The 15,797-nt window shown below is 42.9% G+C and overlaps 1 protein-coding gene across 4 annotated transcripts in view; it reads right to left on the bottom strand.

The window, feature by feature from the left end:
* Positions 1–3,257: 3,257 nt before the first annotated feature.
* scap (SREBF chaperone) overlaps positions 3,258–15,797 on the bottom strand; it is a 45,704-nt gene continuing 33,164 nt past the window's right edge. For all 4 annotated transcript variants that reach the window (XM_030071849.1, XM_030071850.1, XM_030071848.1 and 1 more), the window contains exons 15-23: positions 10,799–11,000; positions 9,949–10,064; positions 8,543–9,092; positions 7,474–7,559; positions 7,176–7,258; positions 6,457–6,623; positions 5,786–5,866; positions 5,107–5,313; positions 3,258–4,241 (exon numbers count right to left, since the gene is read on the bottom strand). In XM_030071849.1, the coding sequence (XP_029927709.1) occupies positions 3,996–4,241; positions 5,107–5,313; positions 5,786–5,866; positions 6,457–6,623; positions 7,176–7,258; positions 7,474–7,559; positions 8,543–9,092; positions 9,949–10,064; positions 10,799–11,000 (1,738 nt within the window). In that variant the 3' untranslated portion in view covers positions 3,258–3,995. The remainder of the gene's footprint in view (positions 4,242–5,106; positions 5,314–5,785; positions 5,867–6,456; positions 6,624–7,175; positions 7,259–7,473; positions 7,560–8,542; positions 9,093–9,948; positions 10,065–10,798; positions 11,001–15,797) is intronic.

The raw sequence follows: 15,797 nt of genomic DNA, 5'->3' as shown, positions 1-15,797 counted from the left end.
TCTCATCGACATGAAAGTAGAAAAAAAAAAAATCTACTACAAGCTACACATTTTTCCTGTGTCTAAAGCTTTTTTTCGACTATTGCTTAAAACCCCAAAAAACAAAGTTAATAAATTAGAAGTTACAGCGCCAGGAGGTTTACAGCTCTGGTTTCTGTGGGATGCAGCAGCCGCAAGAGCGTTTCTGACCTTCACAAGTTCAAATTCAAATTTGACAGAGGGTTCAAAGGTTACAGTAAGACATTGTTAAAAAAAAAAAAAAAAAAAAAGAAAATACAGTAACTTTTGACTGCTTGTTATGTGTTGACTGGAAACTCCTGGATGCTGCAGGCGGCTGCGTGTTTCTCGCTGCTGCAGGTGTGTGTGTGCTTGGAATGCAAGGTGGGTCACGGCCGCATTTCCCGCGTTGTGTGTCGGTGTAAAAGTGCCTTAAAGGGTGCGAGCGTGTGCTTCAGAGAGGGGTTAGTAGTGCAGGAATTAGTGTTCAGATACAGGCTTTTGGTCGCTGGTTTTTGTCGGTCGTGCGTCCTGGATCTACATTCGGTGGGTGCAGATGAGCGGTCAGGTGGATTACATACATTCAGGTCTGTTGTTTGCGTTTGTGTGAGTCACGGGCAAATCTCTAGAGCCCCAGTGCTACATTCTGTCAACAGAGCAAAAAGGGGGCAAAGTTGAGGCACTGACTGGAGCAGCGAGCAGAGAGGAGGCTGAACAGTCACAGAGGCTGGTGCACGTCAAAGTCTATCCAGCCACGTTCACGATTTTATCACCACGCAAAATCTGAGAGTAGAATAGGACCGCAAAGCCTAAATTTACTGGTGTTTGGGATGATGGCAAGCGTTGACTTTTCCCACCCCGGTGGAGAACACAAATGCAGCAGAAGTGCATCAGTCACTGTGAAATTTCAGAAAGTGCCGGGGCTTTTTTTTTATTGTGGCATTTCAGTAAAATAATACAGGGATTTTGAGGCTTTTTTTTGCCCAGGAGGTCGGCGAAGGTGCTGATACAGACGTACAGGCTGATCTAATGATGAGCGATCTGCAGTTTCAGCTCTATAAACGCTTCTGAGGCAGAAATCAGCCCATTGTTGGAGATAAAAAAAAAAAAAAAAAAAAAAAAAAAAAGCAAGACTGAAAGTGGCCACTGTTGGAAAGCAGAGAAAACTTGGTGGTTTGAATAGTGACTGTATGAGAGTGACAGGTGCCTCTTCTACAGGTGACTGACTGACTCTAAAGCCCCTTTCACGTCACTTGGTATCGCCTCTACTCATATTTATTTTCTGATTTCATTTCTCATTGATTGACTGCTTGCAGCCAGTTTCCACGTGTGTAAATTTCATTCATTTGAAGAAATTACAACTGTTATTTTGTCTCCCAAAGTATGGAAAAATAACCTCAAAACGTACAATGTGACCTCTTTCTGTCTTTTTACGGAAGAGAGCATCACGGATACAGCCACTGCAACAGCTGGCAATTATGTCACCTTCCTAATTAATGAGCTAAAAAACACAGAAAACTGTCCTCTGGTCAGTTGGGCGCAAGCGGCATGTGGCACACATTTTAACAAAATCTCTCTCTCTCTAATAATAGTAATTTTCTGAATTTTCCTTGTTCTATCTATCTAATTTTGGAGTGTGATCCTCCTGGTTAAACATGGATATCACATTATCTGCACTGGGCTAAATTTCTCCCTGTTTGGTTTCAACTTTTTTTCCTACAATCTGCAGCTGCTTCCACCTCAGCTCACCCGGGGCGTCTGAGCCAGCTCGAGGAGTTTGTACTTGACCAAACTGAAGTGTTTCCTGGTGGAGCGTTTGCCCAGGTCGCCTCCATGCACTCTGAACTGTTTATGTCCACTGATAAGAGCAGGAACAAAACACTGGCACAGTCTGATGTTGTGTTCTGCTGCACCACAGAGAGACAACAACAGCTGGGCAAAGCACTGACACTCTGCCTGAACCTGACTGCGTATGGAAAATGTTATTGCCCAACAGTCAGGGGTGTAAAACCGTAGACAGAGGTTTCAAAATCGACATTTGGGGCAATTCTGCTTCTAACACTGCAAAAACGCAAAATCTTACCAAGATTATTTGTCTTATTTCAAGTAAAAAAATGTCTTATTTCTAGTCAAAATATCTCATTACACTTAAAATAAGACATGATTTTTGAATGAAAATTTGCCAGTGGAAAAAGTGAAAATTCACTTGAAATAAGTGAAAATTAGCTAGAAACAAGAAACAAATTTTGCCAATGAAACAAGCAAATTTTCACTTGTTTCAAGCAAATTTTCACTTGAAACAAGAGACAGTTGTCTAAAAACAAGTTACTTCTGAGGTGATCATGTCTTATTTTAAGTGTAATGAGATATTTTGACTAGTAATAAGACATTTTTGACTTGAAATAAGACAAATAATCTTGGTAAGATTTTGAGTTTTTGCAGTGAAAAAGGCAGTTAGAAACCGTAATAGGTGATTTTACGCTCTGTTTCTTGTCTTTCCGCACATTCTCGCTGACAGCACTGCAAAGTAGAGGACAGGATGTAACATTTTGGTGATTTAAAAAAAAAAAAAAAAAACAAAGAAATGGACCATCATCTCAGGACAGACACACACTCGGCTCCTGTGTGGATCGACATCACAGTAACGGCTGCAAAATACACTGTGGAGTCAGAAGTCGGACTTATTGCAGAACGTTTTGTCAAGAGGGTTCGTGGCCTTAACAGGGAAAGAAAATCATTTCCTCGTCTGATATATTATTCTACAAAATAAAATCTCTGAAGGGCACAGTTTTAAAATAACAATAAGGTGGCCGTTCTGCACGGGATGCCAGAGACGGGCTGTGCTGGCCGATGTCCGCGTTTAAACCCAAAATTCAAGCAGGAGCCCACTTTTGAAATCGGGAGGCAGCAGGAAGGCCGAGCCCCGCATCGTCCAGCCCAAACTCCACAATCAAACACACCTCAGTGTTTCGTTATGTTTTTTTTGTTTCAGTTCAATATTACAAATATTCATGGCATTGCATCATCAATGTCAATCCCCACCCCCACCCCCACCCCCCGCCAACAAATCACCATTTTTACATTTTTGTCGTCTACTCCACATTAGATTCTCATGTAAGAGCCAGGATTAGCCATTCATAAACAAACTGTTATTCAAAAATGTATCACTAATAAATAATAGATTTATACATATAAAAACAGCCCCCTCGGGAGGTTTACTTTTTACAGTAATCATATCCAGCTCTCTCTCACACACACTCACACACACACACACACACACACACAAATTCATTCAAAGCAAATTCACTGATTTTTGTTCTCAGCAGTTTTTTTTTTTTACCAGGAAGAAGGAAAGTCCCTAGACACATTCGCTCTATCCCCAACACACACACACACACACACACACACACACACACACACACACGTATAATATAACTGCTTAGCTTAGCCAAACGGGCCGCAGACGTCTTGAGCTTGCCGTGGCTGCTAAGCGAACCAGGCAGCAAGGAATATTAAAAAAATAAGGAGACGGTTTCTTCTTCCTCTCCGGGTGGGGGGGGGGGGTCATCATGAAGCCCGACCCACATCAGCAGCATAGAGGGCAGAGCCACAACATTTATTTAAAAAAAAAAAAAAGAAGAAAAAAAAAGAAGCACAAGCTGGCAACAGGTTGATATCGTCATCTTTGGGCGTGTACCGTCCAGCCTCGTGACCTTCACAGAAATGTCAGTGCTCCTCGTTTTCTGTCACCAAAGCTTGCACTTTTTTTTATTTAATGAAAACAAAATCTCACTGCTATGGAAAAAGGCCTAACGATCACGTCTTTGTGTGTCACAAACAAACAAATAAAAAAATACAGACTGTCCGACTGTGGAACGGATGGAGACCAAAGAGAAGCTCCAAGTGCATGTTTTCTGTTTTCTGTTTCCTCCTGCTTGTTTTTCCTCCCTGTCGGTGCTCGTGCCGACTTCGGCGGTCACGGTCGGCGGTCTCCCGCCTCAGTCCAGTTTCTCCAGCACCGAGGGCACGTAGACCAGGCTGAGCTCGCTGCCAAAGTCGCAGACGATGGCGGCGTTGTCGAGCACCAGCAGCTGCCGGACGCCCTGGCCGTCGCTGCTCTGGCCCAGGTAGACCGTCTGCAGCAGGTCGCCAAAGTTCAGGTCCCAGAAGGAGACGCAGCCCTGACCGCCCGTCACCAGGAGCGACTCGGAGATCACCCCGAGGCTGGCGCCGCAGCCCACCTCCTGACAGAGGGAGGGGGAGCACAGAGGTTAGATTCACAAGAGAGCAAAATGTAGAAAGAGAAAGAATCTTCTCCAGGGAGTAAAATGGTTGAAACAGGCGGAGTGAAAAATATTCAAATGGCAGAGTTTAATAACAATTTGTTAGAAACATAGACTGTGTGTGTGTGTGTGTGTGTGTGTGTGTGTGTGTGTGTGTGTGTGTGTATGTGCTAAGGGACTCACATCTAAGCAAGAGCACAAGATCCCATCAGATCACACACTGGCCCATAGCTGCCTAAGTCAAAAGCTGTTGTTTCACATTAAGAGCTTTCTGTCTGCAAACCACTAAGAGGCTTTTATTGTGTAAATCTGCATGTGAGTAAAAACAGGTACTTTTAAACAACCAGATATCTGTGGCTGTTCTGTTAGTGGACCGGCAGTCAGTCTGAGTGTCTTTACTGTGACACTCAGGTAGTGTCAACCTTCTGCTCTTGTTTAATCATCACAGCTGTTTTGTATTTAGCCGACATGTTAATGTTTGTAACAAAAGATGCCGATGGACTGAAATCTGAAGTTATTTTTCCAGTTTGCACATGATAGTGAAATACTGGCACTGTAGAGCTCTGTAAGACTGTCTTCCTTTTTTTTCGTCCATATCATCATCATCATCATCAAATTAATACTTTGGGGTTTTTGGCTGCTTGTCAGACTAATGAAGCAATCTGAAGGCAGCACTTTGGGCTCTGCTGACTTCCCATGAGACTTTGGCTCTAATTATTTTTAATTAATAGATTAATCACTAATGAAAATAATCATTAGCTGCAGTCCATCTTTACACACACACACACACACACACACACACATACCTACAGTGTGTGTGCTGTACCTGCTGTATGGAGTAGAGCTTGATGCCGGTGCTGCGGTCCCAGATACAGATGAGGTCATCTAGTCCTGAGCTGATGACACAGGATGTGGTGCAGACCAGCGAGGTGACGTCGCCACGGTGACCGTAGACATGGCTGACCCGACTCCCTGTCAGGACGTCCCACAGGCAGATGGCGCCGTCCTGCCCGCCACTGGCCAGAACCATGGTCTGACAAGGAAACACACACAAGCAGCCGGGGCAGTCAGCACACTAAAATGAAACCCAACATTATTTATGCAGAATCTCCACATCAAAAGATCACATGGGAATCTTTTCAGGTCCATCCAGAGTATATTGATCAAGAAAAAAAAAAAAATCAAACAAATTACATCCAACATTCAGGAGGTGGAGGACACTGACAGGTCTGTATGTGATTGTTAATCCTCCTGTCATAGCAAAGTTAGGCTAAATTTAATTAAGTCAATTAAGACCTTAAACAACACCGCTCAGCCTCTGTCCACAAGGTCAAAGCTTTCATAAACTCTCCAACTTCAGCTTTGACTTGATCCGCTACCAAGTCCCGTTTTGACTATCTAAATCAGGAATTTTGGCATGACATGAACTATTCTGGTCCAGAATGAGGTCTAGATGCAGGAGACAGACGTGTTTTTGAGGCTGGGACCGGCTCCTGGTCACTGACCTGGTCGATGTAGATGGCTGTTATTCCCCCAGAGTGACCCTGCAGGGTGAAGAGGCAACACGAGTCCTCCAGACGGTAAACCTGAAAAACACACAGAACACACAGATAAGATCTGCACAGAGCAGACGGTCCGCTTTTTTTTTATTATTTAAGGTCATCTGAGCAGTTGATTTAATAACTGGTATTTGTTTTTGTTTTTTTTAATTTCTCTGGACTGTAAATTCTGCATAATTCAGTCTTGTAAGTGAGAATAGCAATAAATAAGGTACTTTACTACACTACGGCAGCATTTTAAATTAACAGTAAAACGAGACCATCACTGCTCTGAAAAAGAACTTGCATAAAAAAATGCTGTCAATATTATGTTTCTTAATTCTCATTAAATATTAAGAAAAAAAGTGATAATAAATGACTGTTTCTGTCAACCTTTGTTTACAATATCAGATAAATAACTTCGACATTCTCCCTAGCACTTCTGCCTAAAATTCTGCGCTCACAGGATTGTTGTCAGGCCGCTGTGACCTTTGACCTTTGACTTATCCTTGTTTACTTGTAAAGAATATTATGAAAGAGCTGATATTTATTGTACTTTTGCACTCACAGTGAGTCACTGGGCACAGATCCCTAAAATAATAAACACAAAAGCTGAGCTGTGGTGACGTGTGTGTTACCCTGACGGTGTGGTCCTGGCTGCCCGTCACCACCCTGCCGGCCGCCGCTCGCAGGACCGTGATTGGCTTCTGGTGGGCGCACTGCACCGAGCGGGTGAGCTGGCAGCTGATCACATCCTCGCTGCTGTAGCAGGGGGAGGGGGGCATGCTGCCACGCCCGGGCGCTCCTGGACCAGGACGGGACAGGAGGAGGAGGAGATAAGTGTTTCATCAAACATCAACCAGCATGTGCAAAGTGCTTTCTAGGAAGGCAATGAAGAGAAAAACAAACTGCGAGTGCAGAATATTAGCACCATGAACCAGGACTGACCAGGGGAAGCATCGATTTTACAAGATAAATCTCCTTAAGCCGTAAAGGGAAAGACCTGATGAATGGGATGTAAAATGTTAAAGAGGGATTATAATTCTTCTGATGAATGATAGGCTTAAACATCCAGGCTACACGTGTCTGCTCCAAATCCCTGAATCAGCAAGGCCATAAAGTCTGAACTGTCCTAGGAAAACACTGTGGAGCTACAGAGCAACTTCCCAGGTGCAAATGTTAGCAAAATACAAATAAATCAATACATGCATGACTAAAATTAGGAAAAAAGATTATTCTCCACGATTTAAGATTTGGCATGTGAAGTTAATACAGGATTTTAGCATTCACCCGGTCAGATGAGAGCATGTCGTCTTAATATTTTAAACCTTCCAGTGTCGTTTTGTTTGTGCCTCACCTCTGTACTGCAGCAGGCCCAGAGGTTTGTTGATTTCTACAGTGAAGAAATCTAAAGACCCGTTCAGCCGAGCCGCTACGATTCTGAGGAGGAGAGGAGAGATGGACTCTCACAAAAAAAATACAGCCATTCAAGCCTTATTTTACCAAGACGCTATTCAACTTCAGAAGAAAAAGAGAGCGAGCTTAAGTGTGTGTGGTGTGCCACATTAACAGAAAATGCTCATGTAGCTTATTTTCAAAAACATGACATAGTATCACTCTGTGTGTGTGTTTTTGTGTGTGTGTGTGTGTTATACCTATTGTTGAGGAAGGCCAGAGCTGTGATCCCCGAGACACCGTCTTCGTTGCTGCAGCGTAACGAGCCTTCCACTGCGTCCCAAAGCTGCAAAGACAAAAACATCAGGGCAACCTTTACAATCATTTCACATGTTAAGCTCGGCTGATGCTCTTATCTGAAGTAAAAAGACACGAGTCCACTGTCTCACTAAAGGACACTTGGACAACGGAGGAAGGAAGGAATCAAACCTGAGACCTTACAGACACACAAAACGCTATCTAACCTCTGAGTGAACCTGCTGCCGTTAAACATTTACACGCTTTAACAAGGTAAACTTCCTCTCCCTCGCTGTTTGAAAAGGACTCAGAACAAACTTTTGCCAGCAGCTCGTGAAGACAGATCTCTAACGGCTGATGCATACTGCTCCACGCTGCGCTCGAGGGCTCTAACTCCATCACATCATCACACATCACCATTTTAGCCTCCACAGTTAAGACATCTATAATATTGTGATAGAGGCAATATTGAGACATTTCGTTTAAATACTCTCGTTGGAAGTAGTCAAGATGTTATCATAATGTTATCATAACTAAGAGGATTATCAATTTTAGCTGTAAAAGGGCAACAGTCTTCTTCCATATTGTGCATGTTATTATTTGTGCTTTCGAATCCATGTGCATTATGTAGAAACTGAATGGAATTCAACTGATCATAAAGTATAAAGGAGTTTTGAATAATCCAAACCATATTTTCTATGCTGATCTTAACATTGTTGTTACCACTGTTTCCTTTTGGACAACAAATGATATCAGCAAAATAAAGAATCAAGAATTGCCAAAGAAAATATCACCGTCTCTAACAGTAAACAAATTCATAAAGACTGTAAAAATGAGATCTGCACTCAAATACCTTTGTTTAATATTTAACAAAACCAGTCCAGCTAATCATCATCGTGACCTGATGACGTTTTAAAGTCAAAACTGTCATTTTGAGTTTGTTTAGTGGAAAAACACACAGACATGGAATGTGATTTTTTTCAAGTTATAAAAAGCGGTATCCCATCATGACATCAGCGGCTCATCACAAACCTCCAGCTTCCCGCTGCTCCTGCCAGCAGCGATCAGATTCCCCCTCAGCTCCATGGCCCAGACGGAGCTGTCCCAGTCCGCCGTCGCCTGTGTCCCCGCTGTGGAGGCCCTGTCCTGGGCCGGGAGGGTCGGGGCGTCCCCCAGGCTCCGCCTCCTCTGGAGATGAGCTGCTGAGGGCGGCGAGGAGGAGGCAGCTGAGGAGGGGGAGGGGTAGGTGGAGGGCGACGGGGACTCATGCTCCAGGTAGGCGCGCTCCACCAGGCCGCCGAAGTCGAAACCTCCTCTGGGCGGGGTGGCGAGGTGCGAGGGCGGCTGGCAGGTGAAGTTTGTGTCGATGAGCGGCGTGAGGTCGGGCTGGTCGGTGAACAGCGTGGGGCGGGCGGGCACAGAGCGCCGTCTCAGCAGGTCTCCCTCGTCCTCTGATAGGCCGTCTCCGCTGAACGAATGTTCACGACAGTCTGAGCCTAAGCACTCCGGCTCTGTGGCTCCGCCCACGCTGTCCCAGCCGTCCCGCTGCTCCCAGCAGCCACTGCTGCTGCTCCGTCTCAGCCTGAGAGCGAGAGAATCTCAAAGTTCAGTTCACTGCCATGCACAAATCAAACATCATCTTCTTGATATTTTGTTTAGTGTCTTCATCTGCTTCTTTTGCAGTGAGGTATATATTTTTTTAATCTCATAAGTACAATCTACAGTTTTTGTCCTCTTTTTTTATCATGTAGAAATAGATGAACTCTTGGGCCATGACTACAGTGGTCCCTCGTTAATCGCGGGAGTTACGTTCTGAAAATAACCCGCAATAGGCGAAATCAACGAAGTAGTCAGCTTTATTTTTTACAATTATTATAGATGCTTTAAGGCTGTAAAACCCCTCACTACACACTTTATACACTTTTCTCAGACAGGCATGAACATTTTCTCACTTTTCTCTCTTGTTTAAACACTCTCAAAGTTCAAACCTTTTTAGAAAAATAAGTCCAGTAAAAAAAAAGCATGCAAAATTGCACAAAAAAAAAATCCGCGAAACTGCGAGGCCGCGAAAGGTGAACCGCGTTATAGCGAGGGACAACTGTATACTGTTCATATATATATGTACAAAGCGTTATGCTCTGACAGAGGTGCTTTCATTTCAAAGGAGTTTCTCTTGACACACACACTGACTCACACTGACTGTGATAGTATAAAATGTGGCACAACTCCTCTCTCTGCAGTTTGTGTCATGAAGACACTCTGGCAGTGGATCCAAGTTAAGAACGCATGTCCCAGCTGTGCATCTGAGAACAACAACTTTCACATCAGTGTATCTCAGCTGCTGGATCTTCGTGTGGAACTCAACATAAAGTTTTCAGAAACTAAAAATGCATTAAGGACTGGATGTGATCCTGGTGTAGATCCTGGCCGAGTCTTACCCGTGGTTGGGGATGACCGTCAGGCAGTCTCCGGTTTGAGCGTCCCAAACCCGGATCTGTCCCGCCAGGCAGCAGCTAGCCAGCAGCATCCCGTCACTCGCCAAACACTCGATGTCCTGCAGGAAGAAACGGAGGCAGAGCATAAACCTGCTGCACCCCTGAAACCAAAACCTCACTCCAACTGGAATCACATCCTCCTTTCTCAAAAGACGGATCCAACAATGACTCAGTCTTGTAAAACACAAAACAATCCTCATTCCACAGCTTTTATTTTTAAGTAGTTGTTATCTTACTATCAGTACGTAGCTGGGTCACAAAGAAATTAATTTACCTCTTCCAAGCACACCATGACTTTTGAGTCTTGAACTGAATTGTAATTGTGCCTTAGAATAATACAGGAACATGGAACTTAATTACCTTTTGTGTAACATGCCAGCTGAGCTCCTTGGCAATTATTCATTTAAGATTAGGTGTTAGTTTTTCTCCCAGTGACAAATATTTCAAAACAGAAATAATGATAGATGTTGGAGATTTATTTTATTTTATTTTTTTAAGTACGTCTACATTGATCCTCAGTTCAAAAAATGACCCCCACTTGCAGGTACAAAGATTAAAAAGCATTGATAGTTAAAAACAACCTAAATTCTGACTACATCTGGTCTTCATCAGGGTCCCAGGTTTGTTAAATCAGAAAAAAACACCATCTAGCATATATGTTCTGCTTTGTATTGCACCAATTCTCACCTGTATGCAAAGATTTTTCCTAATCTGAGCAGTTATGTTCTTGTATTTTTTGGTGTGTATACTCTGTGTATGTGTGTGTGTTTTGGTGTCTATGTGCCTGTCTCACCATGCTGTGGCCTCTCAGCAGCAGCGGTGAGATCTCGCTGACAGGTGGTGAGTATCCGTAGTCGTCGCAGGGCAGGTCGCCCCGGCGCCGGCGCCCATGGGCCACGCCGTTCTGCCCGTAGTTTCGCGGGCAAAGAACCCGGTAGAGACAGAAGAGCAGCAGAACCAGCAGGACGCCCGCCGCCAGGCCCAGAGCTGCCACCCTGCAGGGGGGGGGCACCAATGAGGAATTAAAGACCAAGCAAATCCAGGAAAGGAAACTAAGCACATTTTTCTTCTTCTTTTCCAGCCAACATCCTGTTTCATGCTGCCTGTGATGCGTCTACAGCATAAAAAAATACCATCAAGTTGCGTATCAAGTTTCATTTGTGTCACATTGCTCTTATCAGATGCTAAATGCTGCAACTTTCACTCAACACTCACAAAATTATCAGCCACAAACAAGGCCCACAGCCTGTTAAAGCCCACTCAGTGAAACTCACAAAGTCTGCAACAACACTGCAAAAACTCAAAATCTTACCAAGATTATTTGTCTTATTTCAAGTCAAAAATGTATTATTTCTAGTCAAAATATCTCATTACACTTAAAATAAGACATGATCACCTCAGAAGTAACTTGTTTTTAGACAATTGTCTCTTGTTTCAAGTGAAAATTTGCTTGTTTCATTGGCAAAATTTCTTTCTTGTTTCTAGCTAATTTTCACTTATTTCAAGTGAATTTTCACTTTTTCCACTGGCAAATTTTGCCAATGCCAAGTGAATTTTCACTTGAAACAAGAGACAACTGTCTAAAAACAATTTACTTCTGAGGTGATCATGTCTTATTTTAAGTGTAATGAGATATTTTGACTAGAAATAAGACATTTTTGACTTGAAATAAGACAAATAATCTTGGTAAGATTTTGCGTTTTTGCAGTGAAGTTCAGCTCATTTGGCTAAAAGCAGCCCTGGCCAGCCGGTGTAGAGTAAACTGGATATCAACAGGGCGTAAGATTCCAGTTTCTAGCCAGCAAGTCAAAATTAAAAGGAAGAGGACTGTCTTTTAAACAGGTTTGATATCCTCTGCCATGCCAATCAGTTTCCTTAAACATGACAGTAAAGATTCCTGTGGTGAACTGCAAACCTGTGTGAGTGCTTTATGAGTACAGAAAAATAAAATCCTGCTTCTTATAACACGGGGAAGTGAGAGCCTTGAAGTCTCATAAAAGTGTGGCTGAGCTCTGCAGCCGCTCAACCTTGCAAATTCAATCCGTAAGATTCAAATCCTTCAACATATCAGACTGACAACATGGAAAAGGCATGGCACATTCCCGCCTGTCCAAACACCTGCTGTAAATGACACACCCACACGCACACACACACACACACACACACACGCTGTGCTCCAGTGGTGACGGCAGGAACACCAGCCTCTTCCTCTTGAGGTCACCCGTGGTGAGGAATGTGGCATTACGGTGACGGTGAGACCTGCCAGGGTGGTGTGACCCACTCCACCTGAAATACAAGTCTTTAAAACGTCTGTCTGCTGCTTTGAAAAAGAAACTCTCACTCGCTCACACACACCTGCAAGTGTGTAAAGACTATAAGCAGCCCGAGGGAGGTTTTCTAATAACATAAGCCATGAGACGGAGAGCTCTCAGTAAAATCGGTGTAGAGGAGTTCCCTTGCTGCATTTTTTGTATTTTGTTTGTTTGGGTTCACACAGCCCGGTTACAAGGCAAGGCAGCTTTATTTATATGGCAATTTTCATACACTGAGGCAATTCAAAGTATTTTACAGAACAGCAACAATACAGTGAAGTTAAAAGATATGCACAATAAAATTAAAAGAGCACAAGTCTGTCAACAACTCACAGAGGGCTTGTAAACAGAAGTCACATGGACTCTGTTTACCGGACAGAGTTTGGTAACTCATCATCCTGCCAGGTTAGAGATTTTCACAGCAGAAGGTGATTCCAGTCCCTGTAATTTTAATTCACCGCAATTTATCTTCTTTCTCTGGTGTTTGTACCCGTTAAGAGCACGTGCAGAAACAGCTAAGTGTGAGCATTATTCCAGACCGCGGGTTTCCCTCAGTTAATTTTTGCTATGCTCAGCTGCCAAGCCGGAGGAACTGCTGACTACGAGACGTTAACATCCATCTCCTTTTAGCCTCAAAGCCTTGCATTTTGGGGTTGTTTCATGCAGGTGCTGAAGATTGTGTTTTCATTTTTGACAAACTGCACTGCGGTGCTCTTGGAAGTGGACTCTAAGGAGCCGCTCTGAAAATCCTTTGCATGAACATGCATTTAAAAAGGACCATACCAGTGATTTGCATGTTTACAACAATATCTACAAAATGTACAGACTTTCTGCGAATCTTTTCCCAAAGCAAGCAGTCGTACTTTACAATCATGTTATATCATGTTTCCTCCCTTTTCTCCAGCTGTTGGTTTCCATTCATTGCACTACGATATGAAACAAACTTTCAGAGACTTCAAACTTTCTTCACTCCAGCGCTCCATCACCATAATAAAGTCCTCCACAGTAGTTTTCCTAGAAGCTGGAGCACTGTTGTGTTTTGATGACTTGAAATTGGGACAGAGTGAAATGTTCCCTCCGCCAGGGAAAATAGTCCCTGGAAAAACATTTGCTTTACACAGCCAATCAGTTCTGTGGTTTATGAATGTTGTATGAATGTTCAACCAAAACTTGAAATTTGTAAACCGAGGGATTTCGATTTTATGTTGTGAAATCTTTAATCTTCACATGATTTGCAAAATAATTTCTTGCAATGTAAAATGTGGGTAAATTACAAAATCACTGGTGTGGCACTTTAACTTGTGTGTGTCTGGAGGGAATGTGTACATCGATGCTTTACCCATCGAGCACAACACATGGCGGTGCAGCACGTAGCACAGAGAGGCGAACAGAGGTCTGATTCAAAGCCAGGCGGTGGAAATATCACATGCGGAAAGGCTGTTAATGCTCCCAGTGCTGAAGGACATGGGAAAAATGTGGCATAAAGTCATTTCAGTGGATGTGAAATTGTGATTTGCAACAATGTGGAGGATTGGACCGCGTCACTGGGGAGGGAGGAAGCTGACCTTGGCCCCCTTGGGAATCCTGAGTGTGTGCGAGAGAGGAGCGTGTGAGTGTGTGTTCACGTGGACGAATATATCCGCAGCAGAGAATCAAGCCAAGCCATCAACAAAATATTCCTAATATTACAGTTCCAGTTATTACAATTACTACTTGTATTATTTATTTGATACTTTCACTGTAATTCATTTTACAAATATTAGTAGTTTTCTTACCATTACTAATATTACACTTGCTGTTGTGATTTTTTTAATACTGTTACTACTGCCAGTAACACCTGAGATCATCATTATAGTGATTATAATTACCTCTGATAATTACAGCTTCCATAACAGTATTAAATCAATCAATCACATTATCTCTGTTTTTATCATCAGTATTATTATTAGCTACTTCACTCCCACGGTGTGAATGTATTGCTCCATTTGTGTTTTTTTATTGCTCCATGTCTAATTTTAAAAGAGAACCTGTCTAAAACCGGTTGGATGTGCACACATCCCTGCTAGTGTGTGTGTGTGTGTGTGTGTTCACCTTTATCACAATGGCCTTTTGTCTCAGGGTCACATAGCACAGTGCAGCGGCTTCTTCCCTGCTGTGAAGGTCGTGACCCTGACCCACCTCCAGCTGACAGCCTCCCTATCTCCAGGCTGAGATAACGCAGGAAATCTGACCTTCCACTTGGCAGCCGGGCTGACGACACACCGCCTTACACAACGCTGAAGGTCTGACTCGCCAACACTGATATGACTGCCAGTGTGATTAACTGTCATTTTTACTGGATAGGGCTGTAGGTAAACTGAATACTATTGGTGTCACTGCAACATTGTGACTGAAAAGTTTGTCACTTCTTTTCCTCCAGCATAAAGAGAGTCAGTCAGTACAATAAGTAAGTTAATGAAATCTCTATCCCTATATTAAATTTGAATGTGAAAATATCATCACCACATCAAAAGATAAACTCTTTATTTCTGGTGAAAGCATCTGATGAATCTTTCGTAGAAAAGACACTTTGCCCTGAAACCAACGTCATTCCCCCGAAAAGAGGAAACTGTGGTTTTTGGGCAGTTGTATCTGTGACAGTAAAAGGTCAATGCACCAGCTGCAGACCACAAGGTATAAACCGTCTGTCACCGCAACATCTCAGACCAACACAACCAAAAACATGTTTATCATTGTCGCTGCTCATCAGTCGCACCACCACAACTCTGCATTTGGGGTTCCTATGCCTTTCTGGTAATTAAAGCGCATGGCAACCATATGGCTTTGTAAACTCACAAGTTGAATTTTCATGACTTTTTTTCATATATATATTTTTTTTTTGCATGAGGAAAAAAGTACTATTTTATTAGTTTGTAAGATTTAAGTCATAGTTCGGGGTTATAAGGCCACAGAATCCTAAACACTAAAATAATCATAACGTCTCGCAGTACACACTCACAGTCCATCTCCACCCTCCATCCTGCTGAAGGCTGACTCGTGAATGGGGAAGCACAAGACGCCTGTTCACCCCCCCCCCCCCAAAAAAACTTCCTGGAATTCCCAAAACTGCAATTTCATGGATTATATGGTTTTATCTGCATGACCTGCAGTCCTAAGACTCAAAATGTTTTAAGGGTCTAAAGTTGTGTTAGGGTTGAAGTTACAGTTAAAGAACTGTAACTTTAAATTCAATGACTTTTGAGTTGCTTATTTGTGACTTAAAGCACAATTTCAACAGCCAAACTTAGCCAGCATCGACTGGTTTCAACTATTAAATTTCTTTTCCAAATATCTGATTTGAACAGTGCACAGAGAGCCATTTGATTGTTTGAAAAAAAAAAAAAAAAATAGGAGTAAGTAAACAATTTCTCAGATTTCCTGAAAAAAATGGATATGCTTTTTGTTCCCCTCCACAAGACAAATTTTGTTTAAATCCCATGA

The sequence above is a fragment of the Myripristis murdjan genome, chromosome 16 (genome assembly GCF_902150065.1).
Source record: "Myripristis murdjan chromosome 16, fMyrMur1.1, whole genome shotgun sequence".
NCBI lineage: Eukaryota > Metazoa > Chordata > Actinopteri > Holocentriformes > Holocentridae > Myripristis > Myripristis murdjan.
This window is presented reverse-complemented; position numbering and strand designations above follow the sequence as displayed.